At 44.2% G+C, this 19,524-nt stretch overlaps 1 protein-coding gene across 1 annotated transcript in view; it reads left to right on the forward strand.

The window, feature by feature from the left end:
- CEP164 (centrosomal protein 164) overlaps positions 1 to 19,524 on the forward strand; it is a 119,301-nt gene that overhangs the window by 16,277 nt on the left and 83,500 nt on the right. Inside the window, exons 7-8 of the mRNA XM_060251327.1 lie at positions 9,535 to 9,609; positions 10,803 to 10,910. Coding sequence (XP_060107310.1) covers positions 9,535 to 9,609; positions 10,803 to 10,910 — 183 coding nt within the window. The remainder of the gene's footprint in view (positions 1 to 9,534; positions 9,610 to 10,802; positions 10,911 to 19,524) is intronic.

Consider the following 19,524-nt stretch of genomic DNA (forward strand, 5'->3'; position numbering starts at 1 on the left):
TCTGGCACTCGTATATCCCCCATAATTCTCCCCCAGGTGTCACCATCAGTAATATAATTGAATGAATGTTTTATTAACTAATTAAAAAATAATTTAATACATTGTATTTTATTCTGTTACTAGCTGCCCTGAGCCCTGCTTGCAGGGAAGAGTGGCCTATAAATCAAATATAATAAATGAATAAGTAATAAAAAGAACTTTATTATTTTATTTGGAAAGGACGAAGGGTGTTTTTATATGTTTTGGGAGTTCTGGCTCAGTTGCTTTCTCTTCTGGGTGGTATCAAGGCTCTCTGGGCATGCCCCCAGAACACAGGCCTTGCCTCCTGTCCTCCACAGGGGTCGAGCGGCTCTGTGCGCCTCAGCAAGCGTTGCTGTGGAGCAGTGGCTGAGAGAGCTGCTCTCCAGAACATCTTCAGCTGAGAGCTGTCTGCACAGCCACCTCCAGAGCAAGTGAGCTGGTCCTTCTCCTAATGTGGGGCTGTGCAGAAGGCACAAAGATGGAAGCAGGACTGCACTTGCCTGTAACTTCTTTATCTAATGGCCCCCTCTGTGCATGCAAACACCCCCTCCCCTCTCTCCTTGCTTTGGGCTCTTTGCTTTATGTACCCAGAAGCGCCACAGTGACAAGGGGGGAAATGAGGAGAGGAGCTTATTTCTTTTGATGGGAAACATGCGCACATGACAGGATGGGACGAGCGCTTCTTGTGCTGCCAAAAGCATTTGAATGTATGTCTTTGTGGCCAGCCTGCGCTTCGGCAGTCCCAGTATTTGCTGGCACTGAAGACTACTTGATTAGCACAACCCTGCTTTCCCCTCAGCCAGGACTTGCTTGCAGTTATACACGTTTTGCATTTGTCCTTATTGGCAGATTCATAGAACCTTTGAGGCATATCTGGATGAGACTTCTTCCCTTGACTGTAATCATATCTTTGCTCAGACTGTTTTGGCCAATGACCAAACAGTCGTGCTGCTAGGTGATCTATAGCTTCAAGTCAAGACGAAGTATTTCCTCCTTTTTTAATCTAGTTCAGGGGTTTCAAACATGCGGTCCCAGAGGGCCAAGCAACTGGCTGTCATGTGCTTCCTGCTGCCTCTCGCTTGCTTCTCTCTGCATCACAGCTTGCTTTGCCAGGCTTGGGGAGGAAGTTGCGGGGTGGGGGTGGGGAAGGAGAGCTTGCTTTGTCAAGCTCTCTCAATTACACAGCACAGCTACTGAGCCAAGCCTCTCTTCCTTCTGTTGGCTGAGGCTCCTCTCCCTCCTGGCCCCCTGGGGGAGGAAGGAAAGAGCCAGAGCTTCCTTTGCCCAGTTCCCTGGATCCCATGGGAGAGATACAAAGAAAGCACCTTGAAGACCGATGAGTGCTAATGTTTTAAGCACATTTTATTTTAAGTTTTTAAAAATCTTTAATTGTGTTGATCTTTGTCCTTTATAAAGTTTATATCTCTGCTACCTAATCTTAAATAGCTTTGCCTGACAAGGTCTCATTTCTGTCCGATCTGGCCCTCAGAACAAATGAGTTTGACACCCCTGGTCTAGTTAGATCTGTGAAATGAATCTGATATGATCAATCATAGCACCTTGTTGAATTGTGTGAAACAAGGTTTGGGGGTTTCTGCAACCACCTTCCTTCAGTTTTGGATCTTGGACCTTAAGAGAGCTGGAATCAGCCCCTTGGGAGCTCCTTGTGTGTGGAGGTTTGCAGCTCTTTCCTCTGCTCCTTCATGTCGACATGTATCCATTCAAAGAGATGGCTGGTGCAAGAGGGCAGGAACCCGTCTCTCCCCCACCCAGGACTCCCATTCCCACTAGGCTTGGAGAAGGGGGGGGGGGCAGTGGTTTCAGAAAGAGAGGAAAAACCATTCCAAAGTTGAAACCATATATGGAAGATTAAAACATATGAAGAATCCAATCAAGAATTTAGTATGCAGTATACATTAATCCAAAATTCAATACTTAAAAACATTGTGCACAGTAATGTTATAAAGGATATCCTTGGTGGCTCTGACTCAAGACCCATAACAAGGGTGGTTAGTTCAGGACGAGCTGGAGCAAAACTGCATTCACACATTAAATGCCTTTTTCTATCCAAGAGTTAATGTAACTGCCAACCAACTGTGCCACAGAGTGACATACGCAGCGGAGCTCAGCCCTTTCTTTCTATCACTTGGGGTCAAGGAAAGTGAGGTTGACTGAGAGAGTCCCAGGGAGCCAGCTTCTGACACTCTGTGAATTAGAATTTGACAGTATATAAACAATCCAAAAGTCATGTGAGGCAAACGAGACACTTACAGCGTTATCTGTACCATGAAGGTCACATCTTCAGAAGGGTCCTAAAGCCTTCTGGGAAACTGAACCAAAATTCCAGTTGTAGAAGCTAACTATAGAAATTGAAATAATATAGGCCTGGCAGCGGACTGAGACTCAATCCGTCTCAATCCATCTGGAATTTGGATGTTGAGTGTCTCCAATATGGAGATAACATTGATGGACGTATTACTGTGATGAAATCTCAGCTACTGCTGCATAAGTACGGAAGCAGTGTCTGGATGATGCCCTCTAGTGGCTAAGGGTGATATTGCTTCCAGGCAAGACAGGTGGTGTCAGGAAATCTGTTCTATCTAAAGAAGATCGTATGCCTACAGACTTTAAGAGATTTGGGGATTTGTCTGGCCTTTCTTTTGTCAAAGCAAGCTGGCACTGTTGTTTGGAGTGCCTTTTGTCATTTACGCTCCATGCTGGGATCAGTTGGCCTTCCCATACCTCCTGCTTAGGTTGCTGTAATGTGTTCTGCATGGGGCTGCCCTTGAGGTAACCCAGAATCTTCAGCTTGTGTAAAATACAGCCAGTTTTTGTTTGGTGCAGGGTGCTATATAGGTGCATATGCATGTAACAGCTGTTTTCTAGCACTTGCTCTCAGCCTGCTCTTAACCTGGGTACCTCCAGTGTGGCCAGAAACTTTAGATTTTAAAGGCTGCTGTTACTGTTATGTACCTTATCCTTAATTGCAACTTCTCCACATATAGAATATTTGGATTGAGCAGGGAAGCAAAAATATCATATGAATGTGACCCTTATGAGGGCAGAAAGGCAGGATATAAATTTTGGGAAAGACGATAAAACGCTTCTGGGTTAATCAGGTTAGAAAAAAACATTTTTTGCAGTTTTATTAACTTGCTTCTCCAGTAGTAATCCTGTATCCAGTATAACTCCTAGATTGTTAACCAAATGAGCACAGGTTGAAGACAGGAAACGGCGTGTAGGCCGGCGGAGCTGTTCCAGGTGGTCAGATGCCTGTTGGCATCTCAGTGGCCAGTGGTGACTGCTTCACTCAGCACTTGGCAGGTGAAATCTATGGCACCAGTACAGACTTCAGCTGTACCACTGTCATGACAGGAGCAGATGGTGCCAAGGTGCTGACTTGGGATCCCAGTTGCTTGGAATACTTTGACATTTATTCAGGCAGAGGATATGGATAGCGTCCTTACCATCTGCTTGTATGACCCGTGTCCTACCTGGCTACCTAAAGCTGCCTGGGTGGGGGCTTCCTGGCCAATTCTTGAAGGAGGGGGTGGTTACCCCAGCCTTGAAACAGTCTGTAGTGTTTCCACTTCTAAATAAGCCTATCCTGGACCCAGGAGATCTCCGTAACAATCGACCAGTTTAATGGATGTTGGCTGGACAACATCAAGCTTTCCTGGAGGAAATTAGCTATTTGGAATCTCTCCAGTCTAGTTTTAGGCCTGGAGATGGCAACTGCTGATTCTCCTGGACCTCTCAGTGGCTCCTGCCACCACCAGTGATCACTGTTCAGCCCGTCGGCCTCTGGACTGTGTGGTCGCCACAGGTTCCATTTTGTCCTCGGCATGCTTCCAATATCTACATGGAACCACTGAGTGAGGGTTGGTTCAGAGGGTGGCAGCTGTGTTGGTAGAACAGCTGGATTCAAGCCCTGTAGCATCTGAGGAGCTCCCTTTGGAGTATCAGCTTTCAAGAATTAAAAAGAGCCACAAGCTCACACCCCAAAAACCTTGTTGGTGTTTCAAGTACAACTGGATTTGAATCCAGCTGTCCTACTGCAGACCAGCACAGCTGCCTGCCACCCTCTGAAACTGTTTTCATGGAAGGGGTTATGACGTTCAGCTGCTTGGGGTGGGAATCCATCATCCTCATGAAAGCACTTGCACAGGTACAAACTGATACTGTCCTTCTTCCCAAATTCAAAAGACTGGGTATTATACCTATTGGACTAACAATAGAACCACTTATCCTGGTATCTGACAAAGGGGCTGCTTTGTCTCTCAAAAGCTCACCCCCCACCCCAATTTTGTTGGTCTCTAAGGTGTTCCTTGACTAGAATGGAGCTGTTACAGTGGGTGGAATTCCCCAGAGATTTGGGCTGGGTTGTCACCCACTTGTGGATGATGCTCAGCTCTGTTTCTCACTTCTGGCTGATCCCAAGGAGGCCGTGGTACTCTGAAGGCGGTTTTGGAAGGCACATGAGCTAATTAACTAAAGCTCAATCCAAACAAGCTGGAAATGCTACTTGTGAGCAGAAGGTCTGATCAGGGATGCAAGGTGTCACCAGTGTTCCCTGTAAGCTGAGTGAGCGTGAGCCATCTCATAGATTTTTAGCCTCCAGCTCACACATTTTTGTCTTAGCTCAGGAAGGATGATCCCAGAGCACACTAATTGATGCAGCAGCTCACAACTTTCATGCCAGTAGCTCACAAAGTAGAATTTTTGCTCACAAGACTCTGCAGCTTAGAGGGAGCATTGGGTGTCACTCGGTCTGGATGGGACTGTACTCTCATTGAAGAAACAGGTCTATAGCCTCAACAATGGTGTTGAAAGACCTGAGTCAGATTGAGGTGATGAGAGAGGAGCTCCTATGACTGGTGGACAAATTGAAAACTGACAAATCACCAGGTCCAGATGGCATATGTCCAAGAGTTCTGGAATAAATCAAATGTGAATTTGTAGATCTCCTGACGGAAAGTTAATAGAATCATAGAGTTGGAAGGGACTTCCAGGGTCATCTAGTCCAACCCCCTGCACAATGCAGGAAACTCACAAATACTTTCCCCTAGGTTCACATGATCTTCATTGCTGTCAGATGGCCATCTAGCCTCTGTTTAAAAGCCTCCAAGGAAGGAGAGCCCACCACCTCCTGAGGAAGCCTGTTCCACTGAGGAACCACTCTAACGGTCAGGAAGTTGTTGAGCCGGAAACTCTTTTGATTTAATTTCAACCCATTGGTTCTGGTCCTACCTTCTGGGGCCCCAGAAAACAATTCCACACCATCCTCTATATGACAGTCCTTCAAGTATATGAAGAAGGTGATCATATCACCTCTCAGCTGCCTTCTCTCCAGGCTAAACATGCCCAGCTCCTTCAACCTTTCTTCATAGGACTTGGTCTCCAGACCCCTCACCATCTTTGTCACCCTCCTCTGGACCCATTTCAGCTTGTCTATATCCTTCTTAAAATGTGGTGCCCAAAACTGAACACAAAACTCTAGGTCACATCTTACCAGAGCAAAGTAAAGCAATACCATCACTTCACATGATCTGGACACTATACTTCTGTTGATACAGCACAAAATTGCATTTGCCTTTTTAGCCACCACATCATACTGTTGACTCATGTTCAGCATATGGTCCACTAAGACCCCTAGATCCTTTTTGCACATACTGCTAAGACAAATCTCCCCCATCCTATAACCATGCATTGTATTTTTCCTTCCTAAATGCAGAACTTTACATTTATCCCTGCTAAAATTCATTTTATTGGTTTTAGCCCAGTTTTCCAGCCTGTCAAGAGCATCCTGTATCCTGTTTCTGTCTTCTACTGTATTTGCAAACCCTCCTAATTTAGTATCATCTCCAAATTTAATATTCCTTCATCCAGATCATTTATAAAGACAGGTCCCAGGACAGATCTTTGAGGCACTCCACTTGTCACTCCTCTCCAAGAGGATGAGGAACCATTCACAAGCACTCTTCAGGTGCAATCTGTCAACCAGTTGCAGATCCACCTAATGGTAACAGGTTCCAAACTACATTTTACCCACTTGTCAATAAGAATAGTATGTAGAACCTTATCAAAAGCCTTGTACTGAAATCAAGATAAACTATACCTATGGCACTCCTCTGATCCAGCAAAGTACTAACTTTCTAAAAAAAAAGAGAGAGATAAGGTTAGTCTGACATGACTTGTTCTCGAGAAACCCATGCTGGCTCTTAGTAATCACAGCCATCCTTTCTAAATGTTCCAGGACTGACTGTTTGATGATTTGTTCTAAAACATTTCCAGGTATAGATTGAAAGCTGACAGGTCGGTAGTTACCCGAATCCTCCTTTTTCTCCTTCTTGAAGATGGGGACATTTACCCACCTCCAATTATCCGGCACCTCCTGTTCTCCAAGAATTCTTAAAAATAATAGCCAGAGGCTCAGAAATTACATCCACACACTCTTTTAGGACCCTTGGATGCAGTTCCTCTGGCCCTGAGGACTTAGTTTCATTTAAAGAAACTAGGTGTTTATGTACTACCCCTATGCGGATCCTAGGTTGCAACTCCATACCCTCATTATATGTTTTGTTTTTGCCATATTGAGCACTTTTTCCCTTAGAAGAGAAAACTGAGGAAAAGTAGGAATTGGGCAGTTCCTCCCTCTCTTCATTACCTGTTACAATTTCACTTTCCTGCCCTCACAACGGGCCTGCCATATCCTTGCTCTTTTTCTTACTCTGAACATAAGAAAAGAACCCTTTTTTGTTGTTTTTAGCATCTTTGGCCAGCCTAAGCTCATACTGAGCTTTAGCTTTCCTAACTTTTTCTCTACAAGTATTGGTGATTTTATATTCATTCTTGGTTATAAGGCTCTTCTTCCAATTCCTAAAGGAGTCTTTTTTATTTCTCAAGTCTTTAGAGAGCTGTTTATGGAACCACCTCGGCTTCTTTAGGGTTTTTCCATTTTTTCTTCTCATAGGAATTGTCTGTGATTGCGCTTTCAGTATTTCGCTTGAACCCCCTTCTGAACCCCCTTCTTCCTAAGTATTTCTGACATGGGATTTTACCCAGCAGAGTTCTAAGTTTGTTTGTTTGTTTAATATCCCGCCCCCCACCCCCGCCAAGGCAGCTAACAACACGGGGGTCAGCAACAGCATGTCCAGCCATTTAACAATAAATACAAACAATTTTAAATCTAAAACTGTTAAAACATTTAAACCAACTGGTGATAATTTGATGTCTCCAGACAACAAGATATTAGTGGAGGTAGTCAGACTGGTCAATTTTTAAACTCCTGGAGGTCCCAGACAAGCCACTGGTGGTGTTTCTGGGCCCAATCCATCGCTGTAGATGTCATTATGAAAAAGCGTGGTGGAAGAGTGCCGTTTTGCAGGTCCTGTGGAACTGGGTGAGCTCTCGCAGGGCCCTCACCTCCTCCAGCAACTCATTCCACCAGCTAGGAGCAGCGATGGAAAAGGCCCTGGCTCTTGTTGACGCAAGCCTAGCTTCTTTGATGCTGGGAGCCATCAACCGGTTTTGGGTTCCGGACCGAAGTGCTCGCTGGGGCATATGTGGGGAAAGGCGGTCCCTAAGGCATGCAGGACCCTGGCCATATAGGGCTTTGAAGGGGATAAGCAGCACCTTGAAGCGAATCCGGTATACTATCGGTAGCCAGTGCAGTGCTTTCAGCACAGGCCAAATGTGCTCCCGTAAAGGCACTCCCATTAACAACCTGGCTGCAGCATTCTGCACTAGCTGGAGTCGCCGGATTTGGGACAAGGGCAGCCCCATGTAGAGGGCATTGCAGTAATCTAATCTCGAGGTGACTGTAGCATGGATCACAGTAGCCAAGAAAGGGAACCAACTGCCTTACCGTCTGCAGATGGTAAAAAGTTGACCTGGCAGTGGCAGCTACTTGGTCCTCCATCGTTAAGGAGGTGTCCAAGAGCACTCCTAAGCTTTTAACCTTGAGCGCCAGAATAAGCTGCGCCCCATCGAAGGTCGGTAAATGGACCTCCAGTCCCAGATGGCGGCGACTTACGTATAGGACCTCCATCTTCGTCGGATTTAATTTCAGTCCACTCAGCCTGAGCCACCCCGCCACAGCTTGTAATGCTGAGGACAGATCTTCTAGGGCGGAATCAGACTGCCCACCCATCAACAGGTAGAGCTAGGTGTCATCAGCGTACTGGTGACAACCCAGCCCATGCCTCTGGACAACCTGGGCGAGGGGGCACATGTAGATGTTAAATAACATTGGAGAAAGAACCGCTTCCTGCGGCACTCCACAAAGAAGTGGGTGTCGCCGGAATAGTTTTATTACTTTTATTTATTACTTTAAAGTTCTTTAAAGTTCTTCCCCTAGTGCCACCCTCTGTCCCCGACCATGGAGAAAGGAGGAAAGCCATTGCAAGGCTAACCCCTGGATTCCAGCGCCGGCAAGGCGACAGGTCAGTAACTGAGGATCAACCGTGTCGAACGCTGCCGACAGGTCTAATAACAACAGCACCGCTGAGCCACCTCTATTCAGGTGTCTCTGGAGGTCATCTGTGAGGGTGACCTCTCTGTCCCATGACCTGGACGAAAACCGGATTGATGTGGGTTTAGCACAGAAGCGTCATCCAGAAAACTCTGAAGCTGCACTGCCACAGCCCTTTCAATAATCTTGCCTAAAAACGGCAAGTTTGCCTTTCTGAAGTCCAACCTATAAGTCTGACGATGTATAGCTTTTCCCTTCCCTAAGACTGTAAATTACAAAATCACATGGTTACTACTGACCAGGGTGCCCGCTATTTCCACTTCAATCAATTCTTCCTTGTTGGTGAGAATCAAATCCAAGATAGCAGATCCCCTTGTTTCCTTCTTCACCTTCTGAAAAAGAAAGTTGTCCACAAGACAAGTCAGGAATCTATTTGACCTTTCATTTTTAGCAGAGTTGGATGCAACCTATCATTAAAATTTGCCTCCATTCCTAAGGACTGGAAGGTAGCTAACATAACCCCCACCTTTAAAAAAAGGTTCCAGGCCATTCAGTCTAATGTTGATACTGGGTAAGTTAGTGGAATCTATCATCATTAAAGATATAATTTGTAAGCACATTGAGAATCAAAAGCTATTGAGGAAGAATCAGCATGGATCATGTAAGGGAAGATTTTCTCTCACTAACCTGTTAGAATTCTTTGAGGGGGTGAACGAACATGTGGACAAGGGGGACCCAATAGATGTTTTTTGCCTAGACTTCCAGAAAACTTTTGGCAAAACTCCTCATCTCAAAGGCTCCTAGATAAACTCAGTAGTCATGAGGTAAGGGGGAAAGCCTTCTGGTGGATTAAAAGCCAGTTAATTAACAGGAAACAGAGTGGCTCTAAATGGTCAGTTTTCACAGTGGAGGGTGGTAAACATTGGTGTACTACAGGACTTGTTTTTTAAGGATGGTCTGTGCAAAGATTGTCTGCAGATCACTGATGAGAGCAGGAGTGTGTAGAAGGCTGCTGACGTGTGCTTTTGGTCTTCTCCAAGGTTTCTAAAGGCAGTAGCCCTGTAAACGAATGGCAGGTGTCAGACCACTTGGACCCTGAGCCAAACGATGTGGAGGTGAGTCTGCAGTGGAGAGTGACCAATTACTGCCTGCAAACAGCTAGGCAGGGGCCTGTGGACACACACACTCTTAGTTTTAAAAATAGGGGGAGGGGTTGTCCTCTGAGGCAGGGAGCTGGTGCCATTGATGGATAGATGGATGGATGGCAAACCAACTAAGGACTTTGGTGCTAGGGTGATTCCTGAAGATTTCCCGGAATGCCTTCCCGGAGGGATCTCAGGATGCTCCTGTGACCTGGGCGGAACAGATCAAGAATGTGGAGGGGGTGATGTAAAGAGGGTGGGTTTCTCATCAATAGAATACTGGATCTAGTTCAAGAATTTGGTGTTTTGGCCCCAGCCGGGTGGCTACCAGCACCAAAAAATTAAAATATTTAAAAGGAAAAAGTTACAAGCATACTTTAGTTCAGCACCAGAGCAGCAAACAGAGGAACAAAGGAAATTTGGTTAGAAATGCATCCTTTCCCTCCTGGTTCCTACACATGCACTAGCTAGATGTTACATGCACTAGAGCAGGCCTTTAATGCTTACCCAGTTCCTACCCGGCCATTAGTGTATGTATAGCTGTGAACTAGCAGGCCACTGAGACTGGCTTCTGCTACTTCCAAAGGAAAGGAAAAAATACAGACTTTTAAAATACAGTCAGAGTCTCCCCTCCCTCCACACAGGGCCCTAATAGAGATCAGAGCAGAGGGCCACTTTATTTCTGAATAGTCGAGACACTTGTGCAGTGGAAGGGCTGTCTGCCTCGGCAGTGCAAGATACCTCCTGAGATGCGAAAGTACAATTCCGTACCATGTATTAATTTTACTCCTTGTCATTAGCCGGTTTGGTGTAGTGGTTTAGTGCATGGACTCTTATCTGGGAGAACTGGATTTGATTCCCTACTCCTCCTCCACATGCAACTGCTGAAGTGACCTTGGGCCAGTCATAACTCTCCAAGCTGTTCTGCTCAAGAGCAGTTCTCTGAGAGCTCTCTCAGCCCCACCTACCTCACAGGGTGTCTGTTGTGGGGAGGGAAAAGGAACGGAAAGGAGATTGTAAGCCTCTCTGAGATTCCTTTGGGTAGTGAAAGATAGGGTATAAATACAATCTCTTCTTTCTCCTCCTGCACATTAAACTCATCCAGCATTACTTAGAAAGTAACAAAGCTAGTATGTGCTGCCTGTTTTTCCTTGTTTGGTTTTCAGATTCCAGACTTTGAGAACGTCTTAGATAAGGGTGTATGTCCTGAAGCCCTGGGCAGTACAGAGTTTGGGGTGAGCAGAGCAGCTGCTGAAAGTACTTGGAAAGAGAAGGTAAGAAGGGTAGTTGAACTACTTGAGTGTGCAGACTTTTATCTGGGAGAACTGGGTTTGATTCCCCACTCCTCCACTTGCAGCTGCTGGAATGGCCTTCGGTCAGCCATAGCTCTTGCAGAGCTATCCTTGAAAGGGCAGTTTCTGTGAGAACTCTCTCAGCCCCACCCACCACACAAGGGGAAGAAGATAAAGGAGATTGTAAGCCTCTCTGAGACTCTGTTTCAGAGAGAAGGACGGAGTATAAATCTGCGGTCTTCTTCTACTCGGCAGACTCTGGTATCTTGGCAGGAGAGCTGAAGGGGACGCAAATTGCCACTGGCCTCCATTTGACTCAAAGACCAGGCTAAGGGGAGATTTAAGGTGCAGAAAACATACTTTTTAAAGTTTGGTAACAATTAGTAGCCCTTCTGTGAATCTGAACTCTGGTCCGTCCATGCCCATCCATTAAGTCATTTTCCTGGAGTGTTGGGGCCACACAGAACCCTTGAGCTGCAGTAGGGCATGGCCCCTTGAGCGAGGTGACCATGAGAGGAGTCTTCAAAGGGAAAAAGCCCTCCATTGCCTGTTTCCCATAAGAACATAAGAGAAGCCATGTTAGATCAGGCCAATGGCCCATCCAGTCCAACACTCTGTGTCACACAGTGGCAAAATTTATATATATATATATATATATATATATATATATATATATATATATATATATATATATATACATACACACACACACACACACACGCACGCACTGTGGCTAATAGCCACTGATGGACCTCTGCTCCATATTTCTATCTAAACCCCTCTTGAAGGGGGCTATGCTTGTGGCCGCCACCACCTCCTGTGGCAGTGAATTCCACATGTTAATCACCCTTTGGGTGAAGAAGTACTTCCTTTTATCCGTTTTAACCTGTCTGCTCAGCAATTTCATCGAATGCCCACGAGTTCTTGTATTGTGAGAAAGGGAGAAAAGTACTTCTTTCTCTACTTTCTCCATCCCATGCATTATCTTGTAAACCTCTATCATGTCACCCCGCAGTCGATGTTTCTCCAAGCTAAAGAGTCCCAAGCGTTTCAACCTTTCTTCATAGGGAAAGTGTTCCAGCCCTTTAATCATTCTAGTTGCCCTTTTCTGGACTTTCTCCAATGCTATAATATCCTTTTTGAGGTGCGGCGACCAGAACTGCACACAGTACTCCAAATGAGACCGCACCATCGATTTATACAGGGGCATTATGATACTGGCTGATTTGTTTTCAATTCCCTTCCTAATAATTCCCAGCATGGCGTTGGCCTTTTTTATTGCAAACGCACACTGTCTTGACATTTTCAGTGAGTTATCTACCACGACCCCAAGATCTCTCTCTTGGTCAGTCTCTGCCAGTTCACACCCCATCAACTTGTATTTGTAGCTGGGATTCTTGGCCCCAATGTGCATTACTTTGCACTTGGCCACATTGAACCGCATCTGCCATGTTGACGCCCACTCACCCAGCCTCAACAGATCCCTTTGGAGTTCCTCACAATCCTCTCTGGTTCTCACCACCCTGAACAATTTAGTGTCATCCGCAAACTTGGCCACTTCACTGCTCACTCCCAACTCCAAATCATTTATGAACAAGTTAAAGAGCATGGGACCCAGTACCGAGCCCTGCGGCACCCCACTGCTTACCGTCCTCCACTGCGAAGACTGCCCATTTATACTCACTTTCTGCTTCCTATTACTCAGCCAGTTTTTGATCCACAAGAGGACCTGTCCTTTTACTCCATGACTCTCAAGCTTTCTAAGGAGCCTTTGATGAGGAACTTTATCAAAAGCCTTTGATGAGGAACTTTATCAAAAGCTTTCTGGAAGTCAAGGTAAACTACATCTATCGGGTCTCCTTTGTCCACATGTTTGTTCACCCCCTCAAAGAAATGTAACAGGTTAGTGAGGCAAGATCTTTCCTTACAGAACCCATGCTGAGTCTTCCTCAATAACCCCTGTTCATCAATGTGCCTACTCATTCTGTCCTTGATAATGCTTTCTACCAACTTTCCCGGTATTGAAGTCAGACTGACTGGCCTGTAATTTCCCGGATCTCCTCTGGAACCCTTTTTAAAGATGGGGGTGACATTTTAAAGATGGGACATTAAAGATGGGACGGCCGGCCCGCCTCCCCCCCCGGAAGGCCTGGATCGGGCGTTACAGGCTATCGCAACGTGGCTTAGACTGAGTGGGCTGAAGCTGAATCCGGCAAAGACAGAGGTTCTCTGTGTGGGTTGCGGCGCTCCAGGGGGGGAAATATCCCTCCCGACCTTCGATGGTGTGCAGCTAAAGGCGGCGCAGCAGGTGAAGAGTCTGGGTGTTTTACTGGAGCCTTCATTATCAATGGAGGCCCAGATAACAGCCACTGCCAAGTCAGCATTCTTCCATCTGAGGCGGGCAAAGCAGTTGGCCCCTTTCCTGGAGCGTCGGGACCTAGCAACGGTGATCCATGCGACGGTCACCTCACGATTGGACTACTGTAACGGCCTCTACATGGGGCTGCCTCTGTGCCGGACCCGGAAGTTACAGCTAGTGCAGAACGCGGCGGCCAGGCTGTTGCTCGGTCTCCCAAGATGGGAACATGTACGGCCGGGGCTACGCGAACTGCACTGGTTACCGATTGTATACCGGGTCCAGTACAAAGTGCTGGTTATCACCTTTAAAGCCCTATATGGCCGAGGACCAGCCTACCTGAAGGACCGTCTCTCCCCGTATGAACCCCAGAGAGCACTGAGGTCAGTAGGAAAGAACAGACTGACTACCCCTGGGCCAAGACAAATCAAACTACAGAACACTCGCTCTCGGGCCTTTTCGGCCGCAGCCCCACATCTCTGGAACCAACTCCCAGAGGAGGTGCGGGCCCTGCGGAACCTTGATCAGTTCCGCAGGGCCTGCAAGACCACCCTTTTTAAATTAGCTTATGAATAACTGAATTATACCGACAACGAAGAAAATCCGCCATCAGCATCAACTAGAAGAGCGTCAAGGATAGCGTTATAATATGTTTTAGTTAATTGTTTTAATCAGGTTTTTAAGGTTAATTAATGTTTAATTTAATGTTTCTAATGTGACTGTTTTATTGTTGGTGCACCATTGGTCACCGTATTGTTAGCTGCCCTGAGCCTGCTTCGGCAGGGGAGGGCGGGGTACAAATAAAAATTTATTATTATTATTATTATTATTACCTTCCAGTCCTCAGGAACGGAGGTAGATTTCAATGAAAGATTACAGATTTTTGTTAGAAGTTCAACTTTGAGTTCTTTCAGAACTCTCGGATGTATGCCATCCAGACCCGGTGACTTATTAGTTTTTAATTTGTCTATCAATTGTAGGACCTCCTCTTTTGTCACCTCAATCTGACTCAGGTCTTTCAACACCCCTTCCAAAATTAGTGGTTCTGGGGTGGGCAAAAAGTTCTCTTCCACAGTGAAGACGGAGGCAAAAAATTCATTCAGCTTCCCTATCCTCCTTCAGTAATCGTTTTACCCCATGGTCATCCAAGGGCCCCACTGCCTCCCTGGCTGGTTTCCTACTTCTAATATATTTGAAGAAATTTTTATTGTTGGTCTTTATGTTTTTTGCAATATGCTCCTCATAGTCCCTTTTTGCCTGCCTGATCACAGTCTTGCATTTGATTTGCCACAGCCTGTGTTCCCTTTTACTAATCTCACTTGGACTGGTTTTCCACCGCTTAAAGGAGTCCTTCTTACCTTTTACAGCTTCCATTACTTTGTTTGTTAACCATGCAGGCCTTTTCTTATGCGTGTTTGTGCCTTTTCTAACTTGTGGTATGTATTTTATCTGAGCTTCTAGGATTATAGTTTTAAATAGTCTCCAAGCTTCCCCAAGGGTTTTGACCGTATTTACCTTTCCTTTCAGTTTCCTCCTCACATGCCTCCTCATCTCAGTGTATTTACCCCTTTTAAAGTTAAACGTGGTTGTGGCGGTCTTTTTGGGCAACTCCCTATTTATACAAATGGTGAAATCAATAACATTATGGTCACTGCTCCCAAGCGGTGCAATCACTTTTACATCTCTCACCAAGTCTTGGGCATTACTTAGGACCAAATCCAGGATTGCCCCACCCCTGGTAGGTTCTGAGACCATCTTCTCCATAGCACAGTCATTGAGAGCATCAAGAAACTCAATCTCTTTCTCTCGACCAGAACACATATTGACCCAATCAATCTGCGGCTAGTTAAAATCACCTATTACGACACAGTTTTTACATTTAGCCGCTATCTTTAAGCCTTCCATCATATTATAATCGTCCTCTCTCTTTTGATTTGGTGGGCGATAGCAAACTCCCATAGTTAAATTTCCTTTTGGGCCCTCTGTTTCAACCCAAAGCATTTCTAAAAGTGAATCTAATTCTCTGACCTCAGTCTTACTGGACCGTATATCCTCTCTGACAAACAGAGCCACCCCACCTCCAACCCTTCCCTCCCTATCCTTCCGATATAACTTATATCCAGGAATCACCGTGGCCCACTGATTCTCCTCATTCCACCAAGTTTCTGAAATTCCCACAATGTCTGTTTTCTCCCAACACTAAACATTCCAATTCACCAATTTTACTTCGAACACTTCTAGCATTTGCCAGCTGTCATCTGGGATGCACACATTGTTGGAGGCTTGCAGGAAGGTCAGGGGCAAGGCAGCATGTGGGCAGGTGCATTTATAGCCCGTGAGAAAGCATCTCCATACTGAAGTGGGTAGGACACTTGCATTTTTTTAAAAAGAAATCTTGTCTGTCTAGCTTTCCACCTCATCATTCAGCATTTTTCTAGTCTCCACTGCAGAAGTTGTGGCTCTGGTGGCTTCTGTCTCCTTACTGAAAGGACAGAGTTTAAATCCATTAATGTGGTCTGCAAAACCCATAAGACTTTAAGATGGCGGATAAATGAAGATTTTCTGCAGGAAAAAGTGGTAGTAGGGTCTCTGGAAAAGGAGACTAAATCTTTCTTTCAAATAAACAGAAATGAGGACATTCAATTTCAAACGGTGTGGGATGCATATAAAGCGGTAATGAGGGGCATCCTAATTACATTGAACAATAAAGATAAAAAAGCCAAAGATAAACAAATGATAGATTTGCAAAAAGAGATCGGAAAGAAGGAGAAGGAGCTCAAAAAGAGACCTGGGAATAAGAAAATTATAAGGGAGATTACAACATTACAAAGTCAACTGAGACATTTGTTAAACAAAGAAGTGGAATGGAATTTAAAAAGGCTTCAACAAAAATCTTTTGAAGATGCAAATAAACCTAGAAAATACCTGGCCTGGCAAATGAAAAGAAAAAGGGAAAATAAAATTATTAATAAAATTATTTTGGGAGACAAGGAAATTGTTGACCAGGAAGGAATTAAAAGAGAATTTTATAAATATTATGCCAAGTTGTCTAAAAGTCATGCGGTGGACAAGGAAAAAATTGATGCATATCTACAGAAAATTAATGTAAAACCCTTAACGGATAATATGAAGAAGGTATTAAATGAACCAATTGGAAAGGAAGAAATAGAGGTGGCAATTAACTCAATGAAATTAGGAAAAGCACCCTGTCCAGATGGTTTTACGGCAAAATTTTATAAAGTTCTCATGGAGGCTCTACTACCAAAACTTCAGAAGTTGATGAATACTATAAGAAAAGATGGGAAAATACCTAGTACTTGGGAAGAAGCAGTAATTTTGTTGATACCAAAGGAAGATAGAGACGCCATGAACGTAAAAAATTACAGACCAATTTCATTACTTAACAATGACTACAAAATATATACTAGAATATTAGCAGAACACCTGAAGCAGCATTTGAATAATTTTATTAAAGAAGAGCAAGCAGGATTTCTTCCAAGGAGGCAAATTAGAGATAACATCAGAACGGTGATAGATATTATTGAATATTATGAGAAACATCCTGAAAAAGAAGTAGCATTAATGTACTTTGGAACTTTATGTTTGCAATGATGGAGAGAATGAGATTGGGTGAAGATTTTACATGGTGAAGGTGATTTATACTGAACAACAAGCAAGACTCTGTATAAATGCAGACTTGACAGAAAAAAATGATAATCAGCAAAGGAACGAGAAAAGGTTGCCCTCTATCTCCATTGATATTTATAATGACCTTAGAGGTATTGCTTATGTGGATTCAAGAAGATAAGGAGATGGACTGAAACTGAAAGGTTTTTCCTATAAATACAGAGCGTTTGCTGATGATGTAACGTTTATAAATGAAAACCCAACCCAAGTTACACCATTGCTGCTTTGTAAGATAAAAGAATATGGTGAGCTGGCAGGCTTCTATATAAATAAAGAAAAGTCAAAAATTTTGTGTAAAAATATGTCAAAGAATAAACAAGAAAAATTACAAAGCTTAACAGAATGTGAAGTGACTTCTAAAGTAAAGTATTTAGGTGTAGAAATAACAACAAAAAACACTGACGTATATAAAAATAATTATGAGAAGCTCTTGCGGAAAATTGATGGAGATTTATTAAAATGGAATAAGCTGAACTTGTCTATACTGGGCAGAATTTCTGCAATTAAAATGAATGTGTTTCCAAGAATTATATTTTTGTTTCAAACAATTCCAATACTGAAGGATGACAAACAATTTATTAAGTGGCAAAGGAAACTTTCAGAATTTATATGGGCTGGTAAGAAACCAAGAATTAAAATGAAAATTTTAACCGATGCAAAAGAGAGGGGAGGCTTCTAAGTGCCGGATTTAAAATTATACCATGATGCAGTATGCTTGGTGTGGATTAAGGAATGGATAATGTTATTAAATAGAAAATTATTAACACTAGAAGGCCATGGAAATATTTTTGGTTGGTATGCATATCTGTGTTATGGGAAAAGTAAGATGGATGGCTTTTTCTTATATCATTATATAAGAAGTAATTTGTTAAAAACCAGGTCGAAATACAAAAGATATTGGGATGAGAGGAAACCGCTTTGGATTGTGCCAACAGAATAAAATTACACTCAGATATTAATCAAGAGAAATGGTTATCATATAAACAACTGTTAAAAATACATGGCGGTAAGGTGGAATTGAAAACGGTGGAAAAATTGGAATATAAGTATAATTGGTTTCAGTTGCAACAAATTAAAAGTTTGCTTGAACAGGATGTCAGAAATGATGGAGTAAGACAAGATCAAACAGAACTGGAGAGAATGCTGTTTGGCGATAATAATAAATTGATTTCAAGAATCTATAAACTATTATTGAAATGGTCTACAGAAAATGAAGTGGTTAAGTCTCAAATGATAAAATGGGCGATAAATATAAACAAAGAAATACAGATGGAGCAATGGGAATACTTATGGAAAAACTCTATGAAGATATCGGCATGTAATAATATTAAAGAAAACTGTTTTAAAATGCTTTACAGGTGGTACATGACTCCTAAGAAACTGTCAAAAATGAACAGTCAGGTGTTGGATAGATGTTGGAAATGTAAAAAACATGAGGGATCTTTCTATCACATGTGGTGGACTTGTGAATTGGCAAAACAATTTTGGCAAATGATTCAGCAAGAGATTTCAAAGATTCTGGGTTGTAACATAAAGAAGGCACCAGAAACCTTTTTGTTGGGGTTTGTGGAGAAACGCCATTTTAGTCGGTGGTGGTGCTTCATTTGGCAGGGGTCAGTAAATCCCTCAGCAGGCTTTGTAGCCTTCCCCTCACTCCCCCCCTCCCTTCCAGAGCCAAACCAACAACGCTAGGGGGAAAATCTCCTAGAGAGGCAGGAAGTGCTGTTGTTCCTTGCATGTGTTAGGCAGGAAGAGAAGCCAGATTTGAACGAGCGCTCGAGCGAGCATGTGGTGAGCAATGGAGGCTCCTGCCTGGGAGGCCCCAGGCAGGCAGACTAAGTAAGTAATTCACAAGACAGGGCAAGTTTAGATCAGGGCCAGCAGGACGCGTTTATAACACATTTTGTTTGTCAGGCTGTTTGCTGTGCGTGTGCTGTGCTGTGCTAATTTTGTAGATGCAACTGTTTTTGTTTTGTTTTTCTTTCCCTATATTTTTCTCTTTTAAATAAATAGTTTTTCTGTTTTAAATGCTGGCAGTCAAACTCTGTACCACATAGATCCCCAAACCGCTTTAGACCACGCTGTTTTTCAGAAGGGGGCCCCGGGGAAGGGGGAAGGCATGCAGTTGGATAAGGTGCCAATCCTCCAGGGGTGCCCCAAAGAAGCGCTGAGGTCTCTGTGAAACCCAAGTGCAGGGTGGCAGAGGACCTGGAGGCCCAGCCTCATAGCTGGAGAGGGGGATTGGGAGTCCTGTTCCTCTCAATCTGAACCCCGGGACTGAGCAGGTGGTGGCAGCGCGCCCAAGGGGCAGGAGGAGAAATAGCTCCCTCCAGGAGTTGGCGACTCAATAGGGAGCTGACGGGACCGGGCCTGAAGGCAGAATCGGGCCGGTTCCGTCACAGGGTTACAAATGGAAAGTTTTCCAAAACAAGATAGAACAATACTTTGGTACATGCTTTCAGCTGCACGGACACTATATGCGCAGATGTGGAAGCAGGACAAAATACCAGAAAAGTGGGACTGGATTATGAAAATTATGCATTGGAGTGAAAT

This window comes from Heteronotia binoei, chromosome 12 (genome assembly GCF_032191835.1).
Source record: "Heteronotia binoei isolate CCM8104 ecotype False Entrance Well chromosome 12, APGP_CSIRO_Hbin_v1, whole genome shotgun sequence".
Taxonomy (NCBI): Eukaryota; Metazoa; Chordata; class Lepidosauria; order Squamata; family Gekkonidae; genus Heteronotia; species Heteronotia binoei.